Here is a 14999-nt window from a genome sequence, read left to right on the forward strand (position 1 = left end):
GGGAGGGTCTAAGTTGTTTTGTGGACCCCCCCTGCTGCCAATCTGGGACATGATGCTACTTCGTGATTGGCCAACGATGCCGGGAATTGCAGGTGTGAAGGTCACATGGTGCAATATCGCAATCAATGATTGGCTGCTTGTTCCAGCTGATAACATCCAATAGCAAATCCCCCCCAAACCAAATCAATTTCTATTTGTGCCCCTGACGGAGAGTCAGATGGACCCGAAACATTAACTCTTCCTCCCCACAGACCCTGTCAGACCTGCGGAGTTTTTCCAGCTATTTTTGTTTCAGATTTCCAGCATCCGCAGGGTTTTGCTTAAATTTCTATTTGATTGGGTTAATTTATAGTCTAATTCCGGTGCCTTTATGAAGGTGGTGGTGAGGTCATCCTGCTGACTGAACCATTCTATAAGAGGGGGGGATGAACAGTTTTTACCATCACTCTCCGATTCCACCTCAGTCGATGCGGAAACTTCCTCACTAACCGCGTTCCCCTGGAAACAGACAGGACAGTGACATCATTGGACACACTCCCCAAATACACAAACTCCCCCCACCCCGACACACAGCCGCTCCCCCCGACACACAACCCCGCCCCCCCCCCCCTGACACACAACACCCCCCCCCCCAAACACACAACCCCCCCGACACACAAGCCCCCTGAAACACAACACCCACCCCCGCCCCGACACACAACCCCCCCGCCCCGACACACAACCCCCCCGCCCCGACACACAACCCCCCCTCCCCCCACAAACACACAACCCCCCCGACACAAGCCCCCTGAAACACAACACCCCCCCCCCCCCCCCCGACACACAAACCCCCCAACCCCACCCCGCACCAACACAACCCCCCCCCCCCCCCCCCGACACCACCTCCCGGACACCAACCCCCCCCCCCAACACAACCCCCCCCCCCTGACACCACCCCCTCCGACTCCAACCCCCCAAACACAACCCCAACCCCACCTCAACCAAAACCCCCGCCGACCCAAACCCCAACCCCCCAAACACAACCCCCCAAACACAACCCCCGAACCCCAAACCCCCCAAACACAACTCCCGGACCCCAAACCCACCAAACACAACCCCCGGACCCCAACCCCCCCCCCCAAACACAACCTCCGGACCCCAACCCCCCCAAACACAACCCCTGGACCCCAACCCCCCCAAACACAACCCCCAGACCCCAACCCCCCAAACACAAGCCCCAGACCCCAACACCCCCCCAAACACAACCCCCGGACCCCAACCCCCCCCAAACACAACCCCCGGACCCCAACCCCCCCCAAACACAACCCCCGCCGATTCTAAACCCCCCCGACCCCAACCCCCGCCGACCCCAATCTCCTCGGACTCCAACCCCCCCAAACACAACCCCCGCTGACTCTAACCCCCGCCCACCCTAACCCCTGCCGACCCCAACCCCCGCTGACTCTAACCGCGCCCGACTCCAACACCCCAAAAACCTCACTCCAAAAACCCTTGACTCCAACTCCGCCACTCTAACCCCTACCACTCCACTCCCCAACTCCATGCCCCCGAAAAACCCCACTCCAAACCCCCCAAAAAACCCCACTCCAAACGCCCCAAAAACCCCCACTCCAAAACCCCCACAAAATCCCCACTCCAAAACCCCCACAAAAGCCCCACTACAAACCCCCCACAAAAGCCCCACTCCAAACCCCCCACAAAAGCCCCACTCCAAACCCCCCACAAAACCCCCACTCCAAAGCCCCCACAAAACCCCCACCCCAAAGCCCCCAAAAACCCCCACCCCAAAACCCCCACTCCAAACCCCGACAAAACTCCCACTCCAAATCTCCCAAAAAGCCCCACTCCAAACCCCCCAAAAAGCCCCACTCCAAACCCCCCAAAAAGCCCCCCTCCAAACCCCCCAAAAAGCCCCACTCCAAACCCCCCAAAAAGCCCCACTCCAAACCCCCCAAAAAGCCCACTCCAATCCTCCCAAAAATCCTCACTCCAAACCCCCCAAAAAGCCCCACTCCAAACCCCCCAAAAAGCCCCACTCCAAACCCCCCAAAAAGCCCCACTCCAAACCTCTGACTCCACACTCCCGAATCCAACTCCAAATCCACCCACCCCACCCCCCACTCTAACCCTCCCAAAAACCCTGCTCCAAACCACCCGACTCCAACAACCCAAAAAATCCCACTCCAACCCCACCACTCTAACCCCCCTCTTTAAAAACCGTTCAATCCAAACCACCCCCCCACTCCAAAACCCTCCACTCCAAAACCTGTGACTCGAACCCATCCCACCCAATTCCAACCCTCTAAGATCTGTTGTTGGGTAATTACGAGAGTCTATAATTAAGGATAAGATGGCTGAACACCTTGAAAATGTTCAGCTGATCAGAGAGAGCCAGTGTGGATTTGTAAAGGGCAGGTCATGCCTGATGAACCTGATCAAATTTTTTTGAAGAGGTGATCAAAGCAGTGGACAGCGGGATGCCTATGCATGTGTTTTTTTATTCATTCACGGGATGTGGGCTTCGCTGGCTGGGCCAGCATTTATTGCCCATCCCTAATTGCCCTTGAGAAGGTGGTGGTGAGCTGCCTTCTTGAACTGCTGCAGTCCATGTGATGTAGGTACACCCACAGTGCTGTTAGGGAGGGAGTTCCAGGATTTTGACCTAGCGACAGTGAAGGAACGGCGATATATTTCCAAGTCAGGATGGTTAGTGACTTGGAGGGGAACTTCCAGGTGGTGGTGGTGTTCCCATCTATCTGCTGCCCTTGTCCTTCTAGATGGTAGTGGTCATGGGTTTGGAAGGTGCTGTCTAAGGAGCCTTGTTGAGTTACTGTAGTGCATCTTGCAGATGGTACACACTGCTGCTACTGTGCGTCGGTGGTGGAGGGAGTGAATGTTTGTGCATAGGGTGTCAATCAAGCGGGCTGCTTTGTCCTGGATGGTGTTAAGCTTCTTGAGTGTTGTTGGAGCTGCACTCATCCAGGCAAGTGGGGAGTATTCCATCACACTCCTGTCTTGTGCCTTATAGATGGCGGACAGGCTTTGGGGAGTCAGGAGGTGAGTTACTCACCGCAGGATTCCTAGGCTCTGACCTACTCTTGTAGCCACAGTATTTATATGGCTAGTCCAGTTCAGTTTCTGGTCAATGGTAACCCCCCAGGATGTAACTAGCAGAATAGATATGGGAGAACCAGTGGATGTGGTGTATTTGAATTTTCAGAAAGCTTTTGATTAGGTCCCACATAAGAGGTTAGTGTGTAAAATTAAAGCACATGGGATTGGAGGTAATATATTGACATGGATTGAGAATTGGTTAGCAGACAGTAGGAATAAATGGGTCTTTTTCAGAGTGGCAGGCAGTGACTACTGGGGTATCTCAGCGATCAGTGCTTGTGCCCCAGCTATTCACAATATATATCAATGATTTGGGTGAGGTAACCAAATGTAATATTTCCAAGTTTGCTGACAACATGAAACTTGGTGGGAATGTGAGCGGTGAGGAGGGGGTTAAGAGGCTTCAAGGTGATTTAGGCAGGTTGAGTGAGTGGGCAAATACATGGCAGATGCAGTGTAACGTGGATAAGTGTGAAGTTATCCACTTTGGTAGGAAAAACAGAATGGCAGAGTATTATTTAAATGGTGATAAATCGGGAAATGTTGATGTACAAAGGGACCTGGGTGTCCTTGTACACCAAACACTGAAAGCAAGCATGGAGGTGCAGCAAGCAGTTGAGAAGGCAAATGGTATGTTGACCTTCATTGCGAGAGGACTTGAGCACAGGATCAAGAATGTCTTACTGCAGCTGTACAGGGCCTTAGAGAGACCACACCTGGAGTATTGTGCGCAGTTTTGGTCTCCTTACCTAAGAAAGATATACTTGCCATAGAGGGAGTGCAGTGAAGGTTCACCAAACTGATTCCTGGGATGGCAGGATTGTTGTATGAGGAGAGGTTGGGCCGACTAGGCCCTGTATTCACTGGGGTTTAGAAGAATGAGAGGGAATCTCATTGAAACATATAAAATTCTGACAGGGCTGGACAGACTGGATGCAGGGATGATGTTTCCTCTGGCTGGGGGGGTCTAGAACAAGGGGTCTCAATCTCCAGATGCGGGGTAGACCATTTAGGACTGAGATGAGGAGAAACTTCTTCACTCAGAGGGTGGTGAACCTGTGGAATTCTCTATCACAGAGGCTGTGGAGACCAAGTCACTGAATATATTTAAGAAGGAAATAGATTTCCGGACTCTGAAGGCATCAAGGGGTATGGGGAGAGAGCGAGAGTATGGTGTTGACATACAGGATCAGCCATGATCATATTGAATGTCGGAGCAGACTCAAAGGGTCAAATGACCTACCCCTGCTCCTATTTTCTATGTTTCTATGTTGATAGTGGGGGGTTCAGCAATGGTAATGCCATTGAATATCAAGGAAAGATGGTTAGATTCTCTCTTGTTGGAGATGGTCATTGCCTGGCACTTGTGTGGCATGAATGTTACTTGCCACTTGTCAGCCCAAGTCTGGATATTGTCCAGGTCTTGCTGCATTTGGACATGGACTGCTTCAGTATCTCAGGAGTCGTGAATGGTGCTGAACATTGTGCAATCATCAGCGAACATCCCCACTTCTGACCAGATGATGGAAGGAAGAGCATTGATGAAACAGCTGAAGATGGTTGGGCCGAGGACACTACCCTGAGGAACTCCTGCAGTGATGTCCTGGAGCTGAGATGATTGACCTCCAACAACCACAACTATCTTGCTTTGTGCTGGGTATGACTCCAACCAGTGGAAAGCTTTCCCCCCCCGATTCCCATTGACTCCAGTTTTGCTAGGGCTCCTTGATGCCACACTTGGTCAAATGCTGCCTTGATGTCAAGGGCCATCACTCTCACCTCACCTTGGGAGTTCAGCTCTTTTGTCCATGTTTGAACCAAGGCTGTAATGAGGTCAGGAGCTGAGTGGCCCTGGCAGAACCCAAACTGGGCGTCAGTGAGCAGGTTATTGCTGATAAGTGCTGCTTGATAGCACTGTCGACGACACCTTCCATTACTTTACTGATGATTGAGAGTAGACTGATGGGGCGGTAATTGGTCAGGTTGGATTTGTCCTGCTTTTTGTGTACAGGACGTACCTGGGCAATTTTCCACATAGCTGGGTAGATGCCAGTGTTGTAGCTGTACTGGAACAGCTTGGCTAGGGGCGCGGTAAGTTCTGGAGCACAAGGGAAGAATCGTCACAGATTTGCACAAACCACGGTAGCGGGTGAGAAAAAGGACGTTTTACCCGCTGGCCGCAATGGCGGGTATTCGCGCCGTATCGTCCCATTCCCGGTGTGTCCTGCCTCATTAATAATGCATTCCCGGGAAACAAACCGGATCACTGGCAGGGCAGCCTCCGATTTGCCCGCCCTGCCGTCACCTCAGTAATCTGGGCACCATTTTGAAAGGTGCCCCTACACAGAGCTAACACTCTCTGAGGGGTCAGAACCTGCTGTAAAGTCGTGGCTGTCAAAGAGAGGAAACGTGCTGCCCCCAAATTCAGCAACGTCTCCCTCGGGCACCTACTGGATGCAGTGGAGACCCACCGGGAAGTCCTCCATTCCCGCTCAGGGTGAAGACCAGCAAGCAAGGCCACCAATCCAGCATGAGAGGCGGTGGCAGTGGTGGTCAGCGCCAACGCCCTGCAACAGAGGACAGCCACCCAGTGCCCAAAGAGGATGAATGATCTCCTCCATTCCACCAGGGTAAGTCACTCTTCTCATCACTCTCGACTCAAACACTCATAAACCCAACAAAAGGGAGAGGTTGCAGACTGGAGGAGGAATGCCTGACATCAAGGTCCTCACAGACTTTGCAAATAGAGTCATCCAGCTGGCCGGGGTCGATCTGGACCATTCCTGTGCTGACGGTGAGGTCAGTGGTGCTCAACCAAGTGAGGATCCAGCAGTACAACATCCATCAGACAACCAATGCAGTGAGTGAGTTCCCCTGTTCCGCAGTCCCCGGCCATGCACTGATTATCTCTCCTTGCTCTCACAGGCACATCTGGGAAGCAGCCGAGGGGTCCTCGACCCAGGTCCTTGACTCAAGCTGCGAAGACACCTCAGAAGAAGAATCTGATGACACCCTAATTGAAGACCCGTCACAGTGTCACCCACACCCTCCACCAGCGCAGAGACACACATCTCAGTGGGACCTAGTTCTAGAGTAGCCTCGGGCTCACAATCTGATGAGCACATCGCGCTGTCTGATCCACAGCAGGTGGGGGCAGGGACTTCCCAGCTTTATGGCACTCAGAGGGCTGCTGGAGGCCAGAAATCTGCTGAGTCCGAGTCAGATGAGGAGCCTCTGGACTCGGTCGTGTCACAGTTGCTGGAGCTGCAAAGCAAGCTCGGGAACATCAGGAAGGGATGTCCGCTGCACTCCTCAGATTGCAAGGCACAATGGAGGAGTCTGTCCACATTCAGACTGAGGTGATAGCGTTGGCATGTCAACGCACCAAGGTCAACACTGGTAGGATGGCGGCTGCCATGGAAACCTTGGTCCAGAGCATTGCTCCTGCACTGCTGCGCAGGCTGAACTCCATTGCTGATACCATAGTTGGCCTCCAACAGTGTGTACGTGAGAGGGGTGCTGGGCCACTCAATCTCACTCCAGCTACTCCTGCTCCTCGAGGAGTCAGCCAGGGGCCCTCGGACACCCATAGGGAGGAGGTTCAGCAGGTGCATACCCCGGGGCCATCCACCCAGGTGACTCTGGGACTGTCCGGCCCATCCGAATCCCCTCTTCATTGACCTCAGCAACTCCAGCTCCACAGGCCGAGGAGGGGGCCACTGCCACACAGCAGGACCCCGAAAGCAGGCCGGGCCCTCCAGGTCTCCGCCCTCCAGAGGACGCCTGTCAAGGTCATCACAGGCAGGGCGTCACAGTCAGCAGGCTGCCCCCACCTCCGCCGTGGATGTCCGGGGAGCACCAAGATGTAGCGGCTGGGTTAGGAAGGTTAAGAAGATGTAGTTGCACAGCCTGGGCATGGGCGTTATTCACTTGTACATAATGTTCACTTGTGTAAATAAAGTCCGAAGAATATCTCCCTGCCAATGGCTCCTTGTTCTGATGAGCAGTTTTCGTGTAACTGAAATTTGAAACTTTGGTTCCTGCCCAAGACAAAGGCAGGTGTCTCAGTCCAGGGCCTCTTCCCTGTGCAGTGTGTAACCTTCAGAGTAGAGTGAAGGCCCAGCTTCACACTCACTGGACACATTACTGATACCTGCGCCTCGATGGTGCTGGTCATTGCTGCCAGAATGTCACTGTCAGGCGTCACAGGGTTCCATCATTCTCTCCGTGTGCTCTCAGCACCTTTGAGGTGGGGCTGACCTCCTATCTCTTCAGCATCTGTGACGGGTGACACAGTGCTCCTGAAGGGGTCAGGTGCTGAAGGCTGACAAAGGGTCAGGTGCTTTTAAAGTTTCACAGCTGCGTCTCTATGATATGACCCTGATCACAGAGTGCAAGTGAGCTACCCTCAGCCAGACAGGAGTCAGACATTCACAGAGGCAAATTGAAGATCTATGGAGAGTCCTCACTGCATGTTGTCATCATCCTCCTGGAATCTAGCAACTATTAGGGTCTCCGCTGTGTCTCCATAACATGAGCCTGAGCACTGAGAGTATGTGCGCTGCCATCAGCCACACAGGAGTCAAACGTTCAGAAGAAGCAAGGTGAGGATGTCAGGACTGTCCTCACTGCATCTCATCATCATCCTGCATGAGCGTGCCTGCCTCGTCTGGTCAGTGCGATGGCCTCATCACCAGCATCCTCTCCTTCCAGGACCTCATCATCATCATCGCCTTCCACATCCTTCTCATTGGAAGAGACGTGCAGCTGCTCCATCTCCTCCTCAGCCAAGTTCCCCCTCTTTGGAGGGCCAGGTTGAGCAGCAAGCGACGATGATGCACGTCACCCTCTGGGGAGTGTATTGTAGATTCCACCAGACCTGTGGTGGCACCGGAACCTCATTTTCAAGATGCCTATCGTTTACTCTACCAACATCCGGGTCTTGGCATGAACCTTGTTATACCGTCACTTTGTTGCAGTCTGAAGCCGCTGCATGGGCATCATCAGCTACGCCCTCTGTGGGTAACCCTTGTCCGCAAGGAGCCAACCCTGCAGCCTCTCTGGACCCAGGAAGATGTCAGGGATCTGAGACACACTAAAGATGTAGGAATCATGGACATTCCTTGGGAATCATGTGCAGACCTGCGGGATGTGTTTGTGGTGGTCACACACTAGCTAAACACTCAGCGAGTGGAAGCCCTTGTGGTTGATGTAGTTGATCGCTTGTTGCCAGGGGGATCTAAGCGCCATGTGAAGGCAGTGGATGGCACCCTGCACCTGTGGGAAACCCGAGCTCTGTGCAAATCCCAGTGCTCTTGCTTTCTGACATTCCTGATCCCGGGCAAAACGCACAAAGTTCTGTGGCTTCACAAAGATGGTGTTGATGACCTCCTGGAAACACTTGTGTGTAGAGGGTTGTGAGATCCTGCACAGATCACCTGTGGAGCCCTGGAAGGAGCTACTGGTGTAAAAACAGAGCGCCGTGGTCACTTTCACAGCCACTGGCAGTGGATGCCCTCCATGTCCCCGTGGCGCAGTCTTCGGCGACACTGGTTCTCAGTCATCTGCAGGAATGATAGGCGCTGTCTATAGACCTGGGTCTAACGAAGCACCGACAAGCAACGACTCGCTGTGGATCATCAGCTCTGTATGCAACAGGCCCTGTCACCCCTTCATCTTGAGCAAGGTGCTCCTCCCTTTGCCAAGCCAGGCGCCTCCGCCGCTCTCTTCTTCTTCTCTGCTCTCTGTAAGCCATGAGTCATTCGCTAAATCACCAGGCTGCATGATCCTGCAGGATCAAAGAGAGAGATGCATGGGTTAGCATGTCTGTCTTAAGAGCCTCTCTTGGTTAAGTGTGAAGGCCCCTTCATGCATGCAGGACAGTGCTGGCCACCACTTGAATGGCTAGTGTGTAGTTCTCTCATTGGCCATCTGAAACCTCACCCACCTCCGCCCCACTCCACTTGACCAATTGGCAGCAGCTTCGGCCATTGGACTGCACATTGTGCTCTCAGCTCAGGCATTCTCCTAACCCACACTGCAAGGCTGTGCTGTTAGCTTGAACTGTCAGGGATATTGGTCAAAACTTTAATAAAGACATTGCAAGGGTCTGTGAGCACCTCCAGCAGTGACTGCACCATGGTCACCTTTCGCAAGGGGATTCTACAACTGGCCCAGTCAGCCAATTGCTCTGTTTCCCCTAAAACTAATGTGCTGGGCTCCCCCATCAGTGAGGAGGGGGATATTTGTGGAGCCTCCTCCTCCAATGATTTGTTTAATTGTCCTCCACGATTTCACAACTGGATGTGGGAGGACTGCAAAGCTGAGATCTGATCAGTTGGTTGTGCAGTTGACTGAAATTTTCAGGATGTTAATGGGGATGGATAGGGTAGATAGAGAGAAACTATTTCCACTGGTTGGGGAGACTAGGACTAGGGGGCAGTGTCTAAAAATTAGAACCAGACCTTTGAGGAGTGAGATTAGGAAACGCTTCTACACACAAAGGGTGGGGGGAGTTTGGAACTCTCTTCCACAAATGGGAATTGATTCTGGATCAATGTTCATTTTAAATCTGAGATTGGTAGATCTTCGTTACCACCGGGGTTTGTAAAACATGGTCTGCTCCTAATTTGAATGTTCACAACTAAAGCTATTCAGGGATATGGGGCAAAGAGAGAATTTTTAGCTCAGTATGTGGGATCGTGCCTGACCCACTCGAGTGTAAAACATTGCGTGATGGTGTTGGGTGAGCGTTGTGATGTCATTGCGCACTCTCACGATATTTCAGTTGGCAGGTGCTAAACTCAGAAGCGTGCCCGCCGACAGTTATGAGGGCAGCTAAGCCCATTAATGGCACAATTAAGGGAGATTTTTCGTTGCCCATCTAATGTTACAGTTCACGGGCGGGCAAATTGGCCAGGTGGCCTTTAGATTTTCCAGGAAACCTCATCCACGGAAGAATGACGTTTCTGTTACTGAATAAAAAAATAAAAATCCATGGACAGAATTTTTACAATGTATATGTTCAGGTGATTGTTTGTGATGCTTGGACCATGTTTGTTCTGATTTTAAACCTTTATTTAAAACTTTTGAAGTCTTCAGTTCCCTGAGGCAGCTCTCTGCCTTCAGGGAGCTTTCATTCTGCGCCACCCCCACGCTTGCACCAACTTCAGCGCTCACCCTCCTCCTGCCTCCACCCTGGCAGCGCTGAGCATTTCAGTGCCTGCTTCACGCTGGCTGGCTGGCTGGCCGTTAATCAGAGATCGCAGTCGGGTGCCGAGCGTGGGCAGCGCTCCGTTCCCAGGCCCACCCATCGCATCTGCACACCAACCTAAAGCTCCTACCCGAGGCTACGGATCAGCCATCATCTCACTGAATGGCAGGATATGCTCAAGGGGCTGAATGGCCTTTTCCTATTACTATGTCCTTACTCCAATACCTCCCAAACTCCAAGTCCAAATGCAGCAAGACCTGGACAATATCCAGGCTTGGGCTGACAAATGGCAAGTAACATTCGGACTACACAAGTGTCAGGCAATGACCATCTCCAACAAGAGAGAATCTAACCATCTCCCCTTGATATTCAATGTCATTACCATCAATGAATCCCCCACTATCAATATCCTGGGGGTTACCATTGACCAGAAACTGAACTGGACCAGCCATATAAATACTGTGGCTACCAGAGCAGGGCAGAGGGTAGGAATCCTGTGGCGAGTAACTCACCTCCCGACTCCCCAAAGTCTGTCCACAATCTACAAGGCACAAGTCAGGAGTGTGATGGAATACTCCCCACTTGCCTGGATGAGTGCAGCTCCCACAAGACTGAAGAAGTTTGACACCATCCAGGACAAAGCAGCCGCTTGATTGACACCACATCCACAAACATTCACTCCCTCCACCACCGACACACAGTAGCAGCAGTGTGTGTACCATCTACAAGATGCACTGCAGTAACTCACCAAGGTTCCTTCGACAGCACCTTCCAAACCCACAACCGCTACCATCTAGAAGGACAAGGGCAGCAGATAGATGGGAACACCAGCACCTGGAAGTTCCCCTCCAAGTCACTCACCATCCTGACTTGGAAATATATCGCCCGTTCCTTCACTGTCGCTGGGTCAAAATCCTGGAACTCCCGCCCTAACAGCACTGTGGCTGTACCTACACCACATAGACTGCAGCGATTCAAGAAGGCAGCTCACCACCACCTTCTCAAGGGGCAATTAGGGATGGGTAATAAATGCTGGCCCAGCCAGTGAAGTCCCGAGAATGAATTAAAAAAAGTCCCCGGCCTTACCTCAGCATCCTGATCTGTAGGGTGGGTTGTGACACACATGGGGTCCGCAGCCTCTGCTGGTGGTGCCTGTAAAGAGGATGAGAGCAGGTGAGGCCCCAGTAGAGTCATGCCAAACACTGCATGCAGCTGGCAAACAGCTCTCCCCTGCACTGGATCCCCATCGCTCTCTCAGACCTACGCCCCTACTCCTGCCCACAGCACCAACTCCACCCCATGGCCTCTCACTGAGAGACAAGCAGTAGCTTAGTCCTGCTGCCTGCAGAGATACACACCTGACCCAGCTCAATTCTGACATAGCTGAGATATCAACACTGGAGGTAAAGGAGCCATTCTCCCCTGTAATGGTCAGTGGTAGCAGTGTGGAAACGCTGACCTCACCAGCTGATGCAGAATCAGTCCACCCATTACTCGGGGCTGGGATTCTCTCGTTATTTGAGTGCGGGGGCTCACGATTCAGTAATCAGCAGAATGGGCCTCACTATGTCCTGTGCTCAGTATCCACACGGTGGGGCCAGAGACTCCGTTCTCTCTCTGACATTTATTGGACTTCAGGTTTCCAGATGAAATCTTTCAGCTGATTCTGGTCTTTGTCACTCACAGTTTTGCAGGTGTGGAGAATCCAGCCACAAGCCCCTGGAACAGTCGGCCAGTGAGCAGAACATGGCTTACAGCGCAATCCCTTCCTCCACTCACTTCCCAATGCAGCCCCACAATCATTCACACTCACACCCAGAAGAGACAAAGACAAGCAGTTGCAAGACTGAAACTTGAAGGAGCCTCACCTCCACATCCTCCTCTGTCACAGGCAGTGGCACATGGTCATCAGTAACACAATCCAAACGCTCATCAGCTCCTGTCGCCACATAGGAACCAGACATCGAGGAGATGGTGTCGGTACTGACCTGGGAGGAGGTCATTGACATCACAGACTGTGCTAGACTGCTGCTGGCATCTGAGAGAGAGGGAAAGAGAGACAGAGGAGGAAAGAGAGAGAGAGAGATGGAAAGGGAGAGGAAAGAGAGAGAGAGGAGGTAAGAGAGAGAGAGAGATGGAAAGGGAGAGAGAGAGGAGGAAAGAGAGAGAGAGGAGGTAAGAGAGAGAGGGAGGGAGAGAGAGGGGGAGAGTGAGGGGAGAGAGAGAGAGGGGTAAACAGAGAGGGGAAGAGAGAGAGAGAGAGGGGAAGAGAGAGAGGGGGAAGAGAGAGAGGGGGGGAAGAGAGAGAGGGGGGGAAGAGAGAGAGGGGGGAAGAGAGAGAGGGGGGAAGAGAGAGAGAGGGGGGAAGAGAGAGGGGAAGGAAAGAGAGAGAGGAGGAAAAGGAGACAGGAGAAGAGAGAGAGGGAGGAAGAAAGCGAGAGAGGGGTAGAGAAGGAAGAGAGAGAGAAGGGGAGATGTAGAGAGAGAGGGGGAGAGAGAGATGGGAATAGGGAGAGAAAGAGGGAGAGAGAGAAAGGGAGAGGGGAGAAGGGGAAAGAGAGAGATTCGAGAGAGGGAAAGAGAGGTGGGAAGAGAGAGAGAGGGAGGGGAAGGAAGAAAGAGAAGGGGAAAAGAGAGAGAAAGGGGAGAGAGGGGGGGAGAGAGAGAGGGGGAAAGAGAGAGAGGAGGAAAGGGAGAGAGAGAGAGGTGCGGAGAGAGAGTGGAAGAAAGAGAGAGAGGGAGGGAAGGAAGAGAGAAAGAGGGGAGAGAGAGAGGGGGGGAAGAGCAAGAGAGGAGGAAAGGGAGAGAGAGGAGGGAGAGAGAAAGGGGGGGAGAGAGGGAAAGAGAGAGAGGGGGGAGGGAAAGAGGGGGGGAAGAGAGAGAGAGGAGGAAAGAGAGAGAGGAGGAAGGAGAGAAAGGAGAAGAGAGAGAGGGGGGAAGAGAGAGAGGGGGGAAGAGAGAGAGGAGAAGAGAGAGAGGGAGAAGAGAGAGAGGGAGGGAGGAAGAGAGAGGGATGAAGAGAGGGAGAAGGAGAGAGAGGGAGGAATAGAGAGAAAGGGGAAAGAGAGATGGGGAGAGAGAGAAAGGGAGAGTGGGAGAAGGGGGAAAGAGATAGAAGGAAAGAGAGAGGGATTTGAGAGAGAGAAAGAAATAGAGAGAGAGAGACAGCAGGATCAGAGCAGTCAGAGATAAATAACTATTTCAGAAACACAATCATCGCTCCAAACGTACAGAGCGCCCCAGGGTGGGGACAAGACTCTATACACAGGAGGGTCACTCCGTGTACACGGTGGGGGTCGCTCTGGGTACACGGTGGGGGTCGCTCTGTGCACACGGTGGGGGTCGCTCTGGGAACACGGTGGAGGTCGCTCTGGGTACACGGTGGGGGTCGCTCTGTGCACACGGGGGTCGCTCTGGGTACACGGTGGGGGTCGCTCTGGGTACACGGTGGGGGTCGCTCTGGGTACACGGTGGGGGTCGCTCTGGGTACACGGTGGGGGTCGCTCTGGGTACACGGTGGGGGTCGCTCTGTGCACACGGTGGGGGTCGCTCTGTGCACACGGTGGGGGTCGCTCTGGGTACACGGTGGGGGTCGCTCTGGGTACACGGTGGGGGTCGCTCTGTGCACACGGTGGGGGTCGCTCTGGGTACACGGTGGGGGTCGCTCTGGGTACACGGTGGGGGTCGCTCTGTGCACACGGCGGGGGGGGGGTCGCTCTGGGTACACGGTGGGGGTCGCTCTGGGTACACGGTGGGGGTCGCTCTGGGTACACGGTGGGGGTCGCTCTGGGTACACGGTGGGGGTCGCTCTGGGTACACGGGGGTCGCTCTGGGTACACGGTGGGGGTCGCTCTGGGTACACGGTGGGGGTCGCTCTGGGTACACGGTGGGGGTCGCTCTGGGTACACGGTGGGGGTCGCTCTGGGCACACGGTGGGGGTCGCTCTGGGCACACGGTGGGGGTCGCTCTGGGTACACGGTGGGGTTCGCTCTGTGTACACGGTGGGGGTCGCTCTGTGTACACGGTGGAGGTCGCTCTGTGCACACGGTGGGGGTCGCTCTGTGCACACGGTGGGGGTCGCTCTGTGCACACGGTGGGGGTCGCTCTGTGCACACGGTGGGGGTCGCTCTGGGTACATGGCGGGGGTCGCTCTGGGTACACGGCGGGGGTCGCTCTGTGCACACGGTGGGGGTCGCTCTGGGTACACGGTGGGGGTCGCTCTGTGCACACGGTGGGGGTCGCTCTGGGCACACGGTGGGGGTCGCTCTGTGCACACGGTGGGGGTCGCTCTGGGTACACGGTGGGGAGGGGTCCATTTGAAGCAGAAACAGGAGAAATTATCAGGGGAATGAGAAGATGGCAGAGACATTGAACAAATATTTTGTGTCTGTCTTCACAGTGCAAGACACAAGTTCCATACAGAAATACACAGTAGCCTAGGGGGTAAAAAGAGTGAGGAAATTAATATCAGCAGAGAAAAAGTATTGGAGAAAATAAGGGACTAAAATCTGACAAATCCCCAGGACGTGATGGCCCACACCCTAGCATTCTAAAAGAGACGGCTACAGAGATAGTGGATGCGCTATGATTTTCCAAAATTCCTTAGATTCGGTAAGGGTTTCTGTGGAGTGGAAGTTGGCAAGTATTACTCCGCTTTTCAAGAAAGGAGGGA

At 53.6% G+C, this 14999-nt stretch overlaps 1 protein-coding gene across 5 annotated transcripts in view; it reads right to left on the reverse strand.

Annotated features, from left to right (window-relative positions):
• LOC144673132 (E3 ubiquitin ligase RNF157-like) overlaps positions 1-14999 on the reverse strand; it is an 80089-nt gene that overhangs the window by 10912 nt on the left and 54178 nt on the right. For 2 of the 5 annotated variants that reach the window (XM_078535120.1, XM_078535119.1), the window contains exons 15-16: positions 12196-12365; positions 11414-11479 (exon numbers count right to left, since the gene is read on the reverse strand). In XM_078535120.1, coding sequence (XP_078391246.1) covers positions 11414-11479; positions 12196-12365 — 236 coding nt within the window. Of the gene's footprint in view, positions 1-440; positions 499-11413; positions 11480-12195; positions 12366-14999 lie in introns of all 5 variants that reach the window. The other 3 variants (XM_078535118.1, XM_078535117.1, XM_078535122.1) reach the window with 3 other exon arrangements.

This window comes from Cetorhinus maximus, unplaced genomic scaffold (genome assembly GCF_964194155.1).
Source record: "Cetorhinus maximus unplaced genomic scaffold, sCetMax3.hap1.1 HAP1_SCAFFOLD_298, whole genome shotgun sequence".
Taxonomy (NCBI): Eukaryota; Metazoa; Chordata; class Chondrichthyes; order Lamniformes; family Cetorhinidae; genus Cetorhinus; species Cetorhinus maximus.